At 41.9% G+C, this 13,174-nt stretch overlaps 1 protein-coding gene across 8 annotated transcripts in view; it reads right to left on the bottom strand.

The window, feature by feature from the left end:
• The window catches only part of LOC134340536 (diacylglycerol kinase beta-like), a 162,256-nt gene that overhangs the window by 36,060 nt on the left and 113,022 nt on the right, over nucleotides 1-13,174 (bottom strand). For all 8 annotated transcript variants that reach the window (XM_063037879.1, XM_063037885.1, XM_063037883.1 and 5 more), the window contains one exon: nucleotides 10,033-10,125. In XM_063037879.1, coding sequence (XP_062893949.1) covers nucleotides 10,033-10,125 — 93 coding nt within the window. The remainder of the gene's footprint in view (nucleotides 1-10,032; nucleotides 10,126-13,174) is intronic.

Below are 13,174 nucleotides of genomic sequence, written 5' to 3'. Positions count from 1 at the left end.
CACTGTGTGCAGTTCTGGCGACCTCATTGTAGAAGTGATGTGGAAGCTTTAGAGAGGGTGCAGAGGAGATTTACTAGGATGCTGCCTGGATTAGAGAGCATGTCTTACGATGAAAAGTTGAGTGAGACAGGGCTTTTCTCTTTGGAGTGAAGGAGAATGAGAGGTGACTTGATAGAAGTGCTAAGAGGCACAGACCAAGTGGATAGCCAGAGACATTCCCAGGGTGGAAATGACTAATGAGGGGGCATAATTTTAAGTATAAATGGGATATCAGAGGTAAGTTTTTTTTCCACTCTGTGGTGGATGCATGGAATGCCTTGCTAGGGGTGATGATAAAGGTAGCTACATTAGGGGCATTTAAGAAACTTTTTATAGGCACACGGATAAGAGAAAAATGGAAGGTTATGTAGGAGGGAAGAGTTAGATTGACTGTAGAGTAGGTTAAAAGATTGGCACAGCATCATGGGCCGAGGTGCCTGTGCTGTGCTATGCTGTAGTGTTCTATGTTGTATGTTAAATTAGTGGATGGACAGGTGGAGAGGATCAGGTAGGAAACGCTGGAGCTTAGGGCAGCTTTGAGCTGCTCGTGATGGAGTGATCTCAACTCCAGATGTTCAATAGGCCTATATTGAAAGTGGGCAGTGCCCAGGGCCCTCCAGAGCTGGAGGAGTCCACAGAAAAAAGGGAGAGACAAGGCCGCAGGAGGACTTAAAGATAAGGAAGAGGGATCAACTCTTGCCTCCAACTGGGTATAGAAACATAGAAAATAGGTGCAGGAGTAGGCCATTCGGCCCTTCGAGCCTGCACCGTCATTCAGTATGATCATGGCTGATCATCCAACTCAGAACCCTGTACCAGCCTTCCCTCCATACCCCCTGATCCCCGTAGCCACAAGGGCCATATCTAACTCCCTCTTAACTATAGGCAATGAACTGGCCTCAACTGTTTCCTGTGGCAGAGAATTCCACAGATTCACCACTCTCTGTGTGAAGAAGTTTTTCCTCATCTCGGTCCTAAAAGGCTTCCCCTTTATCCTCAAACTGTGACCCCTCGTTCTGGACTTCCCCAACATCAGGAACAATCTTCCTGCATCTAGCCTGTCCAATCCCTTTAGGATATTATACGTTTCAATCAGATCCCCCCTCAATCTTCTAAATTCCAACGAGTACAAGCCCAGTTCATCCAGTCTTTCTTCATATGAAAGTCCTGCCATCCCAGGAATCAATCTGGTGAACCTTCTTTGTACTCCCTCTATGGCAAGGATGTCTTTCCTCAGATTAGGGGACCAAAACTGCACACAATACTCCAGGTGTGGTCTCACCAAGGCCTTGTACAACTGCAGTAGTACCTCCCTGCTCCTGTACTCGAATCCTCTTGCTATGAATGCCAGCATACCATTCGCCTTTTTCACCGCCTGCTGTACCTGCATGCCCACTTTCTTCTTTTTTTTTAATTTTATTTTTATTTGGATAAGGAATTCACAAATATCATGTACTTTTTTCACACATATAACCTTTTCCATTTTTTATATGTATAAAACTACAATTATTTATACATTCTTAAGTACACATTGAGATGATATAAAAGGAAAATAAACACTTAAATAGATAATTATGTACTGTGGTAAATCTAATCTATTAGGCTAAGTAATGGTATTAGTTGTTAAGAAAAATGGTAATAATAGTTTCCATATAACCCTTCTGGACCATTTCCACTGGTCCAAAACGTTGTATATAAGCTGATGTAACAACCATTGTAGGTGTTTATATCCTAATTTGTTCATGCTTGCTCCTGCCCGCAGACATAATTATCCAATCCCTATGTACTTATTTACTTAATTTTTTCATTTTTTATCCCTTTCCCAAATCTTTCCCTTTACTTGTGTTAATTCTCTATTTTCCAAAAGAAAACAAAAAAAAAAGACATTTAGACTAGGGGTGCTTACGTTAGCAATATTACTGTGTTGATGAGAAGAGCAGTATAAATCATTAGGAGAGTCATCTAAAGTCTGCTCGCATTGGGGTTACATATTCAATCCATTTATTCCAGATTTGATAAAATTTTTCTTTTTGAATTCTCAGGGAGTAAGTCAACTTTTCCATTTTAAATATTTCCAAGATAATTTCGTGCCAATCTTCTAATGTAGGTGGTATTGGATTTAGCCATTTTCTAGTGATTGATTTCTTACTTGCCGCTAAGAGGGCCTGCAGCAACTTTATATCTTCCTTCTGTTTAAGAAACAATACATGCCCCAAATAGAGCGTCTCAAAGTTCAGAGGTATCTGGGACCTAAGTACCTTAACTAATGTTCTATGAATACCTTCCCAATATAGACTTAATTTAGGGCAATCCCAGAAGATATGAAAATGATTTGCCTCCTTGGAGCCGCACCTTCTCCAACACATCACATTTGTATCTTTATATTTTTCCTGATATGGGGGCTTGAAGTATCTTATAATGTTTTTCCAACAATGTTCTCTCCAAGTCAAAGAATTAGCCGAGGACCATTGAAAGCTGCAGATTTTCCCCCAAGCCTCCTCTGAAAGTACCAACCCCACTTACTTTCTCCCACTTCTCTTTAATATACAGTGTATTTACATTTTTAGCATGGGAGAGTGCATTATATAATCGAGAAACTGATTTACTAGGTATTGAACTGCAAGCCGAATTCAGAATCTTGAAAAATTCTAATTCTACTGTTGATAGGTCTGTATATCTACAACTCTGGTTAACATAGTTTCGTACTTGAAGGTACCTAAAAAAGTCATTGTGTTCTTGGCCATGTTTGTCCTGCAGGATTTGGAAACTTTGTAATACTCTTTTATCTATAAATGAGAGGTAGGTTGTAAGACCTTTCTTTATCCATAGCTCAAATCTTTTATCTCCTCTGTTGGGAAGGAATTCGGTATCATATGCACACCATCTAAAGAGTTTTAACATGTTATTAATTCCACATGAATTAACCACCTTCTGCCATACTTTTAATGTAAGATTTATCCAACTGTTTTTAAATTTTTCCAACTGGGCCATCAATCCTTTGTCAGCTATTGAGGCCCGTTGAGGAAAACTGTCAACTAATCCAAATTCTATTTCCTTCCATCTAGCCTTATATTCCCTATTACACCAATATAACAGAGGGATTATCTGTGAGGCATAAAAATAATTTCTCAGGCAAGGAAGAACCATACCTCCTCCTTCCTTCCCTAACTGTAAGGTGTTATATCGAATTCTAGGTTTTTTTCCTTGCCAAATGAAGCGGGAAATCTATTTGTCCCATTCCCTGAATTGATTATCATCCACCTCCACCGGTAAAGTACGGAAAAGATACAATAACCGAGGAAGAATATTCATTTTTATAGTATTTATCCTTGAATTTAAACTTAAAAAGGGGATAAGATTCCATCTATGCATATCTGCTTTTATCTCTGAGATTAATAGCCCGTAATTTACCTGTGACAGTGTTGAAAGATCCTTCGGCAGGGTTAGTCCTAAATATTTTAATGATTTAGCTTCCCACTTAAGATCGTATGTATCCTGCAATTTTTTGGATGGTGTATAATTTAGGGACATAACCTGCGTTTTCTTTACATTTATTTTATAACCTGATATATTCCCAAAGTCATCCAACAGTGTAAACAATCCTATAAATGATTTTTCTGGTTCACTCAGATAGATCAAAACATCATCTGCGAATAACGCCACTTTCTGTTCAATCCCTGCCACCTTGATACCTTTTACGATTTCGCTCTGTCTTATTAGTTGGGCAAGCGGTTCAATATATAGCGCAAAAAGGAGAGGAGAAATTGGGCATCCCTGTCTAGTGCCTCTCTCCAAGATGAAGGAGTCAGAGAGGTCCCCATTTATCTTAATTCGGGCTGTCGGGCTGTCATACAGAGTCTGAATTACTTTAATAAACCTTTCTTGAAAGCTGAATCTTCCTAACACTCTGTATAGGAATGCCCAACTAACCGAATCAAAAGCTTTCTCAGCGTCCAATCCTACTACCATTGTCTCTGTCTCGTTCTTATTAACCTGTTCTAATATGTGCAGAGTTCTCCTTATGTTGTCCTGTGTTTGTCTTTGTTGAATAAATCCAGTCTGGTCTAAGTGGATTAGGCCAGGTAAAAGCTTTTCCAATCTGTGCGCTAATATAGATGTAAATAGTTTGTAATCTAAATTAAGAACACTAATTGGCGGATAATTGCCACATTCTAGTTTATCTTTACCCTCTTTAGGAATAACTGAAATAATCGCTTCTCTCCAGGAAGGTGGAGTTTCTCCTCTCTGCAAGATCCAATTAAGGGTGTTAAGTAGTAATGGGGCTAACTGTGTCTTCAGGGACTTGTACCACTCTGAGATAAACCCATCAGAACCCGGGGACTTTCCAGTCTTTAACCTAGAGATGGCCACGTTCAGTTCTTTGACAGTTACTGGTTCTAATAAACTTTCATTTTGTAAATCTGTAAATTTAGGTAGATTTAAAAAATTCAATACACTGTCTATATAGGGCTCATTGGGGGCCCGGGGTTGGGAGTACAGCTCTCGATAATATGTTTCAAAACTCTCTTGAATTTTCCCTATTGTACTCTCCACAAGCTTTGTCTTTGGATTCTTTATTTTATGAATTGTATTGTCTGCTTGTTGTTTTCGTAATTTATATGCTAATAATCTAGCTGATTTACCTCCTACTTCATAATTCTTTTGTCTCAGGTAAAGAAAATTTCTTTGAGTTTCCAACGTATAAATATCATCAATTTCACTTTGCAATTTCCTAATTTCCTATTTTCGATTTGAATTACTTTTGTTGCTATCTACAACTTGAAGTTGTTTTAATTTTCCTTGAAGGTCTGCTAATTTTTGTGCATTGATTTTTTTCATGTGAGTAGTAATGGAAATAATTTTCCCTCTCAGTACAGCTTTCAATGTATCCCATAAGATCACTGGTGATGTTTCTCCCGTGTCATTAAGGTCTAGATATTCTTTGATTTCTCCCCTTAATCTCTCCATTACTTTCGGGTTATTGAGTATATGTGAGTTTAGCCTCCATAGTGTTTTCCTCATTTTCCTTTCCAGGATTAGAGACATAGAGACTGGGCTATGATCCGACAGATCAATTGTTGCAATATTACAGTTTTTTATCCTGAGTCTATCTGTATTAAAGATAAAGAAATAGTCTATCCTTGAATAGGCTGAATGAGGGAAAGAGTAATATGTATAATCTTTACTAGTAGGGTGTAATTCCCTCCAGACATCTATAATTCCCAACTTCTCCATCAATGAATTCACTTTCCGAGTCAGAGGTTTATTCTGAGTAACTATTCTTGAAGAATCTAATATAGGATTTAATCTAATATTAAAATCCCCTCCACAAATTACTACCCCTTGAGAACTGACCATTAGGTCAAAAATGTGTCTATAAAATGACCATTCACAACCTGGAGGAGCATAAACATTCAGCAATGTTATTTCTGTACCTTCTATTCTTCCTGTGATTTTTATGAACCGTCCTTCTTTGTCTTTAGTCTCTGAAATATGTTCATAATTAAGAGTACTTGATATTAAAGTAGCTACCCCTCTTTTGTGACTCAATTTATATGATGAATAAAATACATGCTTAAAGCCCATTCTTTTTAATTTTCCATGTTCAGATTGGCTCATATGTGTTTCCTGGAGGAAAGCTATTTGTGCCCTCTCTTTTTTCAATTTAGACATAATCTTATTTCTTTTAATCGGATTCAAAACCCCATTAACATTATAGGAAATTATTTTTACCAATTCAGTTTGCATTTTTCTCTAGTAGAAAAAAAAACACTCTCCTTTTCTAACCAAACAGTAAGCAATCCCTTCTCAACAGTAAACCAAGACATATAACCACACCCTAGACATTTCTGAACGTATAACATTTGAAAATTTTCCCCGACTTCCCACAGTGAGGCCTGAGCACTGACCCGCCTCAGTTCAGAGGGATAACCTCTATCTTCACCCTGTGTTAGAGGGCCCTCAGCAGTTTGAATAATCATAGAGAATTTTCTCCTATTTATGTCTCGACCAAATTGCTATCATTCAAGTTATTCCGCCTAGTTTATTTTCAGTTACCAGTTTTCATTTTACCTTTAAGTCCGATTTACTCTTTTCAGTCATTTCTCTTAATTAATCTGTATTCTCTGTACATTCGCGTCTGAATATTTGCAGCTTTTCCTTGTAGTTTGACACTCTGGTTCGTGTGGAGCGTCCTCGCCCCACTAACTGCCACGACTTCTGCCGAATCCTCTCCGGTAGCGACTCCGGTTGGGTGATAACTTTAATAGGTAGTCCCCGGTCCGCCAGGTCCGACGTTGCCTCCTCCACCGTAGCGTAAGTTTTTGTCCCTTCGTCGTAAAAGACTCTCAGCCGAGCTGGATACAGGGTCTGGAATCTGATGTTGTTTTCCTTCAGGACTCTCCGTGTTTCCGTATATTCCTTCCGTCTGGCAAGAATCCCCGGTGCATAGTCGTGGTCTAAACTGATTTTGCAGTTGTTCCACATGAAACCTTTCTTTTGCCATGCCCTTTTAAGCACCTCTTCCTTCGTTCTGTAACTGAGAAATCTGATCAGAATCGATCTGGGCTGGGCGCCTGCCGGAGGCTGTGGTGCCAACGCGTGGTGAGCCCTTTCTATCTGTAGGTCTCTTGCATCTGGTATGTCAAGGTTCTCTCTAAGTAGCTTCTCCACGAAGGGAATCATCAATCCGGGTTTACCTTCGGTTCCTTCGGGAACTCCGTAGATCCTCACATTTTCCCTTCTCGAGCGGCCTTCTTGATCTATTAGTTTCCAGTGGAGCTGGTCTTATAGCTTCAGCATTTCTGCTATCACCTCCTCTGTGTTTTGTAGCTTCTCTTCAATTCCAACAATCCTCGCTTCGGCTTCATCTATCCGCGAGTTAGTTTTTACTATTTCTCCTTTAATATCTTCCAGCTGTTTGCTGTTATCTTGTCAGAACTCGCGAATCTCTCCGAGAATCAAAGACAGAGTCACCGATTCCCCCTCATTATCTCTGTCCTGGCTTGCCATGGGGGAGCTAGGCCCGTCGCCTTGCTGCGTCTCTTTATGTTTATCAGCCTTCGGAGCGGACTTTTTAATCTTGTTCTTAGACATCATCCTTGCCCCTTTTATTAATATAGTTATACAAAATTAAGTATTTGTCTAAATTCGATTTTGGAGCAGTTTATCTTCTTTTTTGTCGAGAGACCTTTTCCTTACGCCGCCATTCCCTTGATGACCCGGCATGCCCACTTTCAATGACTGGTGTATAATGACACCTAGGTCTCGTTGCACCTCCCCTTTTCCTAATCGGCCACCATTCAGATAATAATCTGTTTTCCTGTTTTTGCCACCAAAGTGGATAACTTCACATTTATCCACATTAAATTGCATCTGCCATGAATTTGCCCACTCACCTAACCTATCCAAGTCACCCTGCATCCTCTTAGCATCCTCCTCACAGCTAACACTGCCACCCAGCTTCGTGTCATCCGCAAACTTGGAGATGCTGCACTTAATTCCCTCATCCAAGTCATTAATATATATTGTAAACAACTGGGGTCCCAGCACTGAGCCTTGCGGTACCCCACTAGTCACTGCCTGCCATTCTGAAAAGGTCCCGTTTATTCCCACTCTTTGTTTCCTGTCAGCCAACCAATTCTCTATCCACATCAATACCTTACCCCCAATACCGTGTGCTTTTAGTTTGCACACTAATCTCCTGTGTGGGACCTTGTCAAAAGCCTTTTGAAAATCCAAATATACCACATCCACTGGTTCTCCCCTATCCACTCTACTAGTTACATCCTCAAAAAATTCTATGAGATTCGTCAGACATGATTTTCCTTTCACAAATCCATGCTGACTTTGTCCGATCATTTCACGCCTTTCCAAATGTGCTGTTATCACATCTTTGATAACTGACTCTAGCAGTTTCCCCACCACCGATGTTAGGCTAACCGGTCTATAATTCCCTGGTTCCTCTCTCCCTCCTTTTTTAAAAAGTGAGGTTACATTAGCCACCCTCTAATCCTCAGGAACTAGTCCAGAATCTAAAGAGCTTTGAAAAATTATCACTAATGCATCCACTATTTCTTGGGCTACTTCCGTAAGCACTCTGGGATGCAGACCATCTGGCCCTGGGGATTTATCCACCTTTAATCCCTTCAATTTACCTAACACTACTTCCCTACTAACATGTATTTCCCTCAGTTCCTCCATCTCACTGGACCTTCTGTCCCCTACTATTTCCGGAAGATTATTTATGTCCTCCTTAGTGAAGACAGAACCAAAGTAATTATTCAATTAGTCTGCCATGTCCTTGCTCCCCATACGTTCCAAAGGCTGCAAAATAATTGGAGATCGAGTCTGCTCCGCCATTCAATCATGGCTGATCCTTTTTTTAATCTCCTCCTCTACCCCGGTTCCCGGCCTTCTCCCCATACCCTTTGATGCCGTGTCCAATCAAGAACCTATCAATCTCTGCCTTAAATACACCCAACGACCTGGCCTCCACAGCTGCATGTGGTAACAAATTCCACAAATTCACCACCCTTTGGCTAAAGAAATTTCTCCAGAAGGGGAGTACCACTCTGGGGTATGCTCCATAAGTATCGGTGTATTAAGGCAAACACGAGGAAATCTGCAGATGCTGGAATTTCAAGCAACACGCATAAAAGTTGCTGGTGAACGCAGCAGGCCAGGCAGCATCTCTCGGAAGAGGTACAGTCAACGTTTTGGGCCGAGACCCTTCGTCAGGACTAACTGAAGGAAGAGTTAGTAAGAGATTTGAAAGTGGGAGGGGGAGGGGGAGATCCAAAATGATAGGAGAAGACAGGAGGGGGAGGGATGGAGCCAAGAGCTGGACAGGTGATTGGCAAAAGGGATACGAGAGGATCATGGGACAGGAGGCCCAGGGAGAAAGAAAAGGGGGAGGGGGGAAAAGCGCAGAGGATGGGCAAGGGGTATAGTCAGAGGGACAGAGGGAGAAAAAGGAGAGAGAGAGAGAAAGAATGTGTGTATATAAATAAATAATGGATGGAGTACGAGGGGGAGGTGGGGCATTAGCGGAAGTTAGAGAAGTCAATGTTCATGCCATCAGGTTGGAGGCTACCCAGACAGAATATAAGGTATTCCTCCAACCTGAGTGTGGCTTCATCTTTACAGTAGAGGAGGCCATGGATAGACATGTCAGAATGGGAATGGGATGTGGAATTAAAATGTGTGGCCACTGGGTTAAGGCTTCGGTCATCTACATTGAGGTCTCTTTCTTATCAATCTGGAGACAACACTTAAGGCCACTCTGTCACTAGTAGGTACTTCTAAATTGTGTAGTGTAGCTGGTGAGGGTATGACATTCCCTTGCTAAGGTTTGTATCTAAATACCATCAGCCTGCCTTACACTCCACTGATCTTACTTGGGCCATCATGCACAGGCACCTCATGTGAGATGCACCCATGCAGCAGCCCAACAGGGGAGGGTGTTTCTGTTAGAACACTATGTGAAGGAGAGAGCAGTTGTGTGAGCTGTTGTGATATACTACATGGTTGGAAGGGAAAAGGGGTGTAAAACTGAGCAGCTCTCTGAGTGGTGGAGCTGGTAGAGCCCCTGCCTTACATCTCTAGAGACCCTGGTTCGATCCTGAACCCTGGTGTAGTCTGTGTGGAGTTTGCACCTTCTCCCTGTGACTGCGTGGGATCTCCTCCACACCCTGCCCCCCCACCCTCAGCACCACCACACTGGTGCTCCTGTTTCCACACATACCCTAATGACGTGTTGGTCAGTGGGTTGACTGGTCGTTGCAAGCTGTCCATGGTGCGCAAGTGAGTGGGAGAACTGATGCGAATGTGGGAAAAATATGAAAAATAGTAAGGGAATGGGACGGTTCTGTGAGCTGGAATACCCTCAATGGGCTGTAAGGCCTCCTTGCAGAGTGACTGGAATACCAAGGGAAGGTCTTGGTGCAATTCTTTGGCATGATACCACCTCTCCTCTCTGAATATCTACAGTACCTGGAGAACTTTTCCGTCCACTGTAGTGATGGGATGCTCTCCATCAATCGATGAGCTGTCCTCTTCTTTTTTCTTCAGGCTGTTCTGCCTGTCCTTTATATTAGAAAAGAAAAAAAAGAAATCTGATGTAAGACAAGAGTTCATTATGTCCAAGAAGCTTATTTTCCTAGATCAAAATATGTCCTTGTGGTTCTTTAAACAACACCCAAATTCAATGGAGTAGTCTGCTCCCTCTATATGAGAATAGTGCCTGTTTTCCACTGGGCCCTCTCTGGATTTTATGTTCACTGGTGATGGAATCTGCCAATGATCCCAAAGAAAACTGGCTGGCTATTCCTATCACATGCATTTTGGTGTCAACTGCTACCATGACCCTGTCCACACGGTTCCCTGGTGTCTAGCAACAGTGATATGAACATGCTGGCTAAACAGCCAATAGAGTCATGGGGAGCTACAGAAATGTGCCCTTTGGGCCATCTTGCCTGTGCTGACTTGGTAAGAACTCTCTGAGTAGGAAACCAGGAACGAAAAGACACAAATCACAACCAAATTTTTAAGCATTCGACTGAGCACATGGGGTCATAGTCATAAGAGCAACTACAGCACAGAAACAGGCACTTCAGTCATCTAGTCCATGCTGAACTATTATTCTGAATAGTCCTATTGACATGCACCTGGACCATAGCCCTTCATACCTTTCCCATCCATGTACTTATCCAAGCTTCTCCAAAGCATTGAAATAGAACTTGCATCCAACTGCTGGCAGCTCGTTCCACACTCTCTCACCACCGTCTAAGTGAAGAAGCTTCCCTGTGTGTTACACTTAAACAGTTCACCTTTCACCCTTAACCCGTGTCCTCTGGTTGCAGTCTCACCCAACCTCAGTGGAAAATGCCTGCTTGCATTTGCCCTATCAATACCCCTCATAATTTTATATACCTCTATCAAATCTCCCCTTATTCTCCTTGTCAATGAGGTAGATTTTATAAAGAGTCTTAAAGCAGGAGAGGGGAATAAAGAGAAGGGATTTCTGGAACTTAAGTCGAAAACACTGACATCAATGGTGAGGCAATGGGAGTCTAAAAGCTGTAAATAGACAATAAAGCATGGAGCAGAATTAGGCCACTCGTCCCATTGAACCTGCTCCGCCATTCCATCATGGCTGATTTATTATCCCTCTCAACCCATTCCCCTGTTTTCTCCCCATAACCCATGTGCCCTGACTAACCAAGAAAGTACCGATACCGACCTCCACTTTAAATATTCTCATTGACTTGGCCTCCGCAGCCATCTGTGGCAATGAATTCCACAGACTCACCACCCTCTGGCTAAAGAAATTTTTCCTCATCTCTGTTCTAAATGATTGTCCCTCTAGTCTGAGGCTGTGCCCTCTGGTCCTAGACACACCCACTATAGGAAACATCCTCTCTACATCCATTCTCTCTTGGACTTTCAATATTCGATAGGTTTCAGTGAGATCACCCCCCTCCCTCCATTCTTCTAAACTCCAGCAAGGACAGGTCCAGAGCCATCAAACGCTCCTCATACACTTTTGATTCCTGCAATCATTCTCATGAACCTCCTCTGGACTCTCTCCAATGCCAGTACATCTTTTTTTATATAAGGGGCCCAAAACTGCTTGGTCTTGCCCAATGCCTTATAAAGTCTTAGCATTGCATCCTTGCTCTTATATTCGAGCCATCTGGAAATGAGTGCTAATATTGCTCTTACCTTCCTTACCACTGACTCAAACTGCAAGTTTACCTTTAGGGAATCTTGCACAAGAATTCCCAAGTCCCTTTGCATCTCAGATTTTTGAATTTAGAAAATATCTACTCCTTTATTCCTTCTACCAAGGCCATACACTATGCCACACTATATTCCATTTGTTACTTCTTTGCACATTCTCCCAATCTATGTCCCTCTACGGAGTGCCTACTTCCTCAACACTACCTGCCCCTCCACCTATCTTCATATAAGCAAACTTGGCCACGAAACCATCAATTCCATCATCCAAATCATTGACATTTAACATGAAAAAAAATGGTCCCAATACTGAGCCCTGCAGAACACCACTAGTCACTGGCAGCCAATCAAAAAAGGCTCCCTTCATTCCCCAAATTTGCCTCCTGCCAATCAGCCAATCTTCTATCCACCTTTCCCGTAATACCATGGGCTCTTATCTTGTTAAGCAGCCTCATGTGCAGCACCTTGTCAAAGGCCTTCTGAAAATCCAAGTAATGAACATCCACTGACTCTTCTTTATGTATTCTCCCTGTTATTTCCTCAAAGAATTCTAACAGATTTGTCAGGCAAGATTGCCCCTTAAGGAAACCTTTCTGACTTTGGCCTATTTTATCATGTGCTTCCGAGTACCCCGAAACCTCATCTTTAATAATGGACTTCAATATCTTCCCAACCACTGAGGTCAGACTAACTGGCCGATAATTTCCTTTCTTCTGCCTCCCTCTTCTCCTAAAGAGTGGACTGACATTTGCAATTTTCCAGTCCTCTAGAACCATTCCAGAATCTAGTGATTCTTGAAAGGTCATTACTAATGCCCCACAATCCCTTCTGGACTTACTTGCCTTCAGCCCTTTCAGCCTCCCAAGCATCTTCTCCTTAGTAGTAGCAATGACACTCACTCTGCCCCGTGACGCTGTCAAATTTCTGGCATACTGCTCGTGTCTTCTACTGTGAAGACCCACCACAAAATACTTATTAAGTTCATCTGCCATTTATTTGTCTCCCATTGCTACCTCTCCAGCATCATTTTCCAGTGGTCCAATATCCACTCTTCCCTTTCTTTTACTCCTTAAATATCTGAAGAAAACTTGTGGTATCCTCCCTGATGCATATTATTGGCTAACTTAGCTTCATATTTAATCTTTTCTCTTTTGATGGTTTTTAAAGTTACCTTCTGATGGTTTTAAAAAGCTTCCCAGACTTCTAATTTCCCACTATTTTTTGCTCTATTGTATGCCCTCTCAATTGTTTTTATACTGTCTTTGACTTCCCTGGTCAGCCACGGTTGCCTCATCCTCCCTTTAGAATACTTCATCTTTGGAATGTATCTATCCTGCACCTTCCAAATTGCCCCCAGAAACTCCAGCCACTGCTGTTCTGCTGTCATGCCTGCTAG

Source organism: Mobula hypostoma, chromosome X1 (assembly GCF_963921235.1).
Source record: "Mobula hypostoma chromosome X1, sMobHyp1.1, whole genome shotgun sequence".
Lineage (NCBI taxonomy): Eukaryota > Metazoa > Chordata > Chondrichthyes > Myliobatiformes > Myliobatidae > Mobula > Mobula hypostoma.
This window is presented reverse-complemented; position numbering and strand designations above follow the sequence as displayed.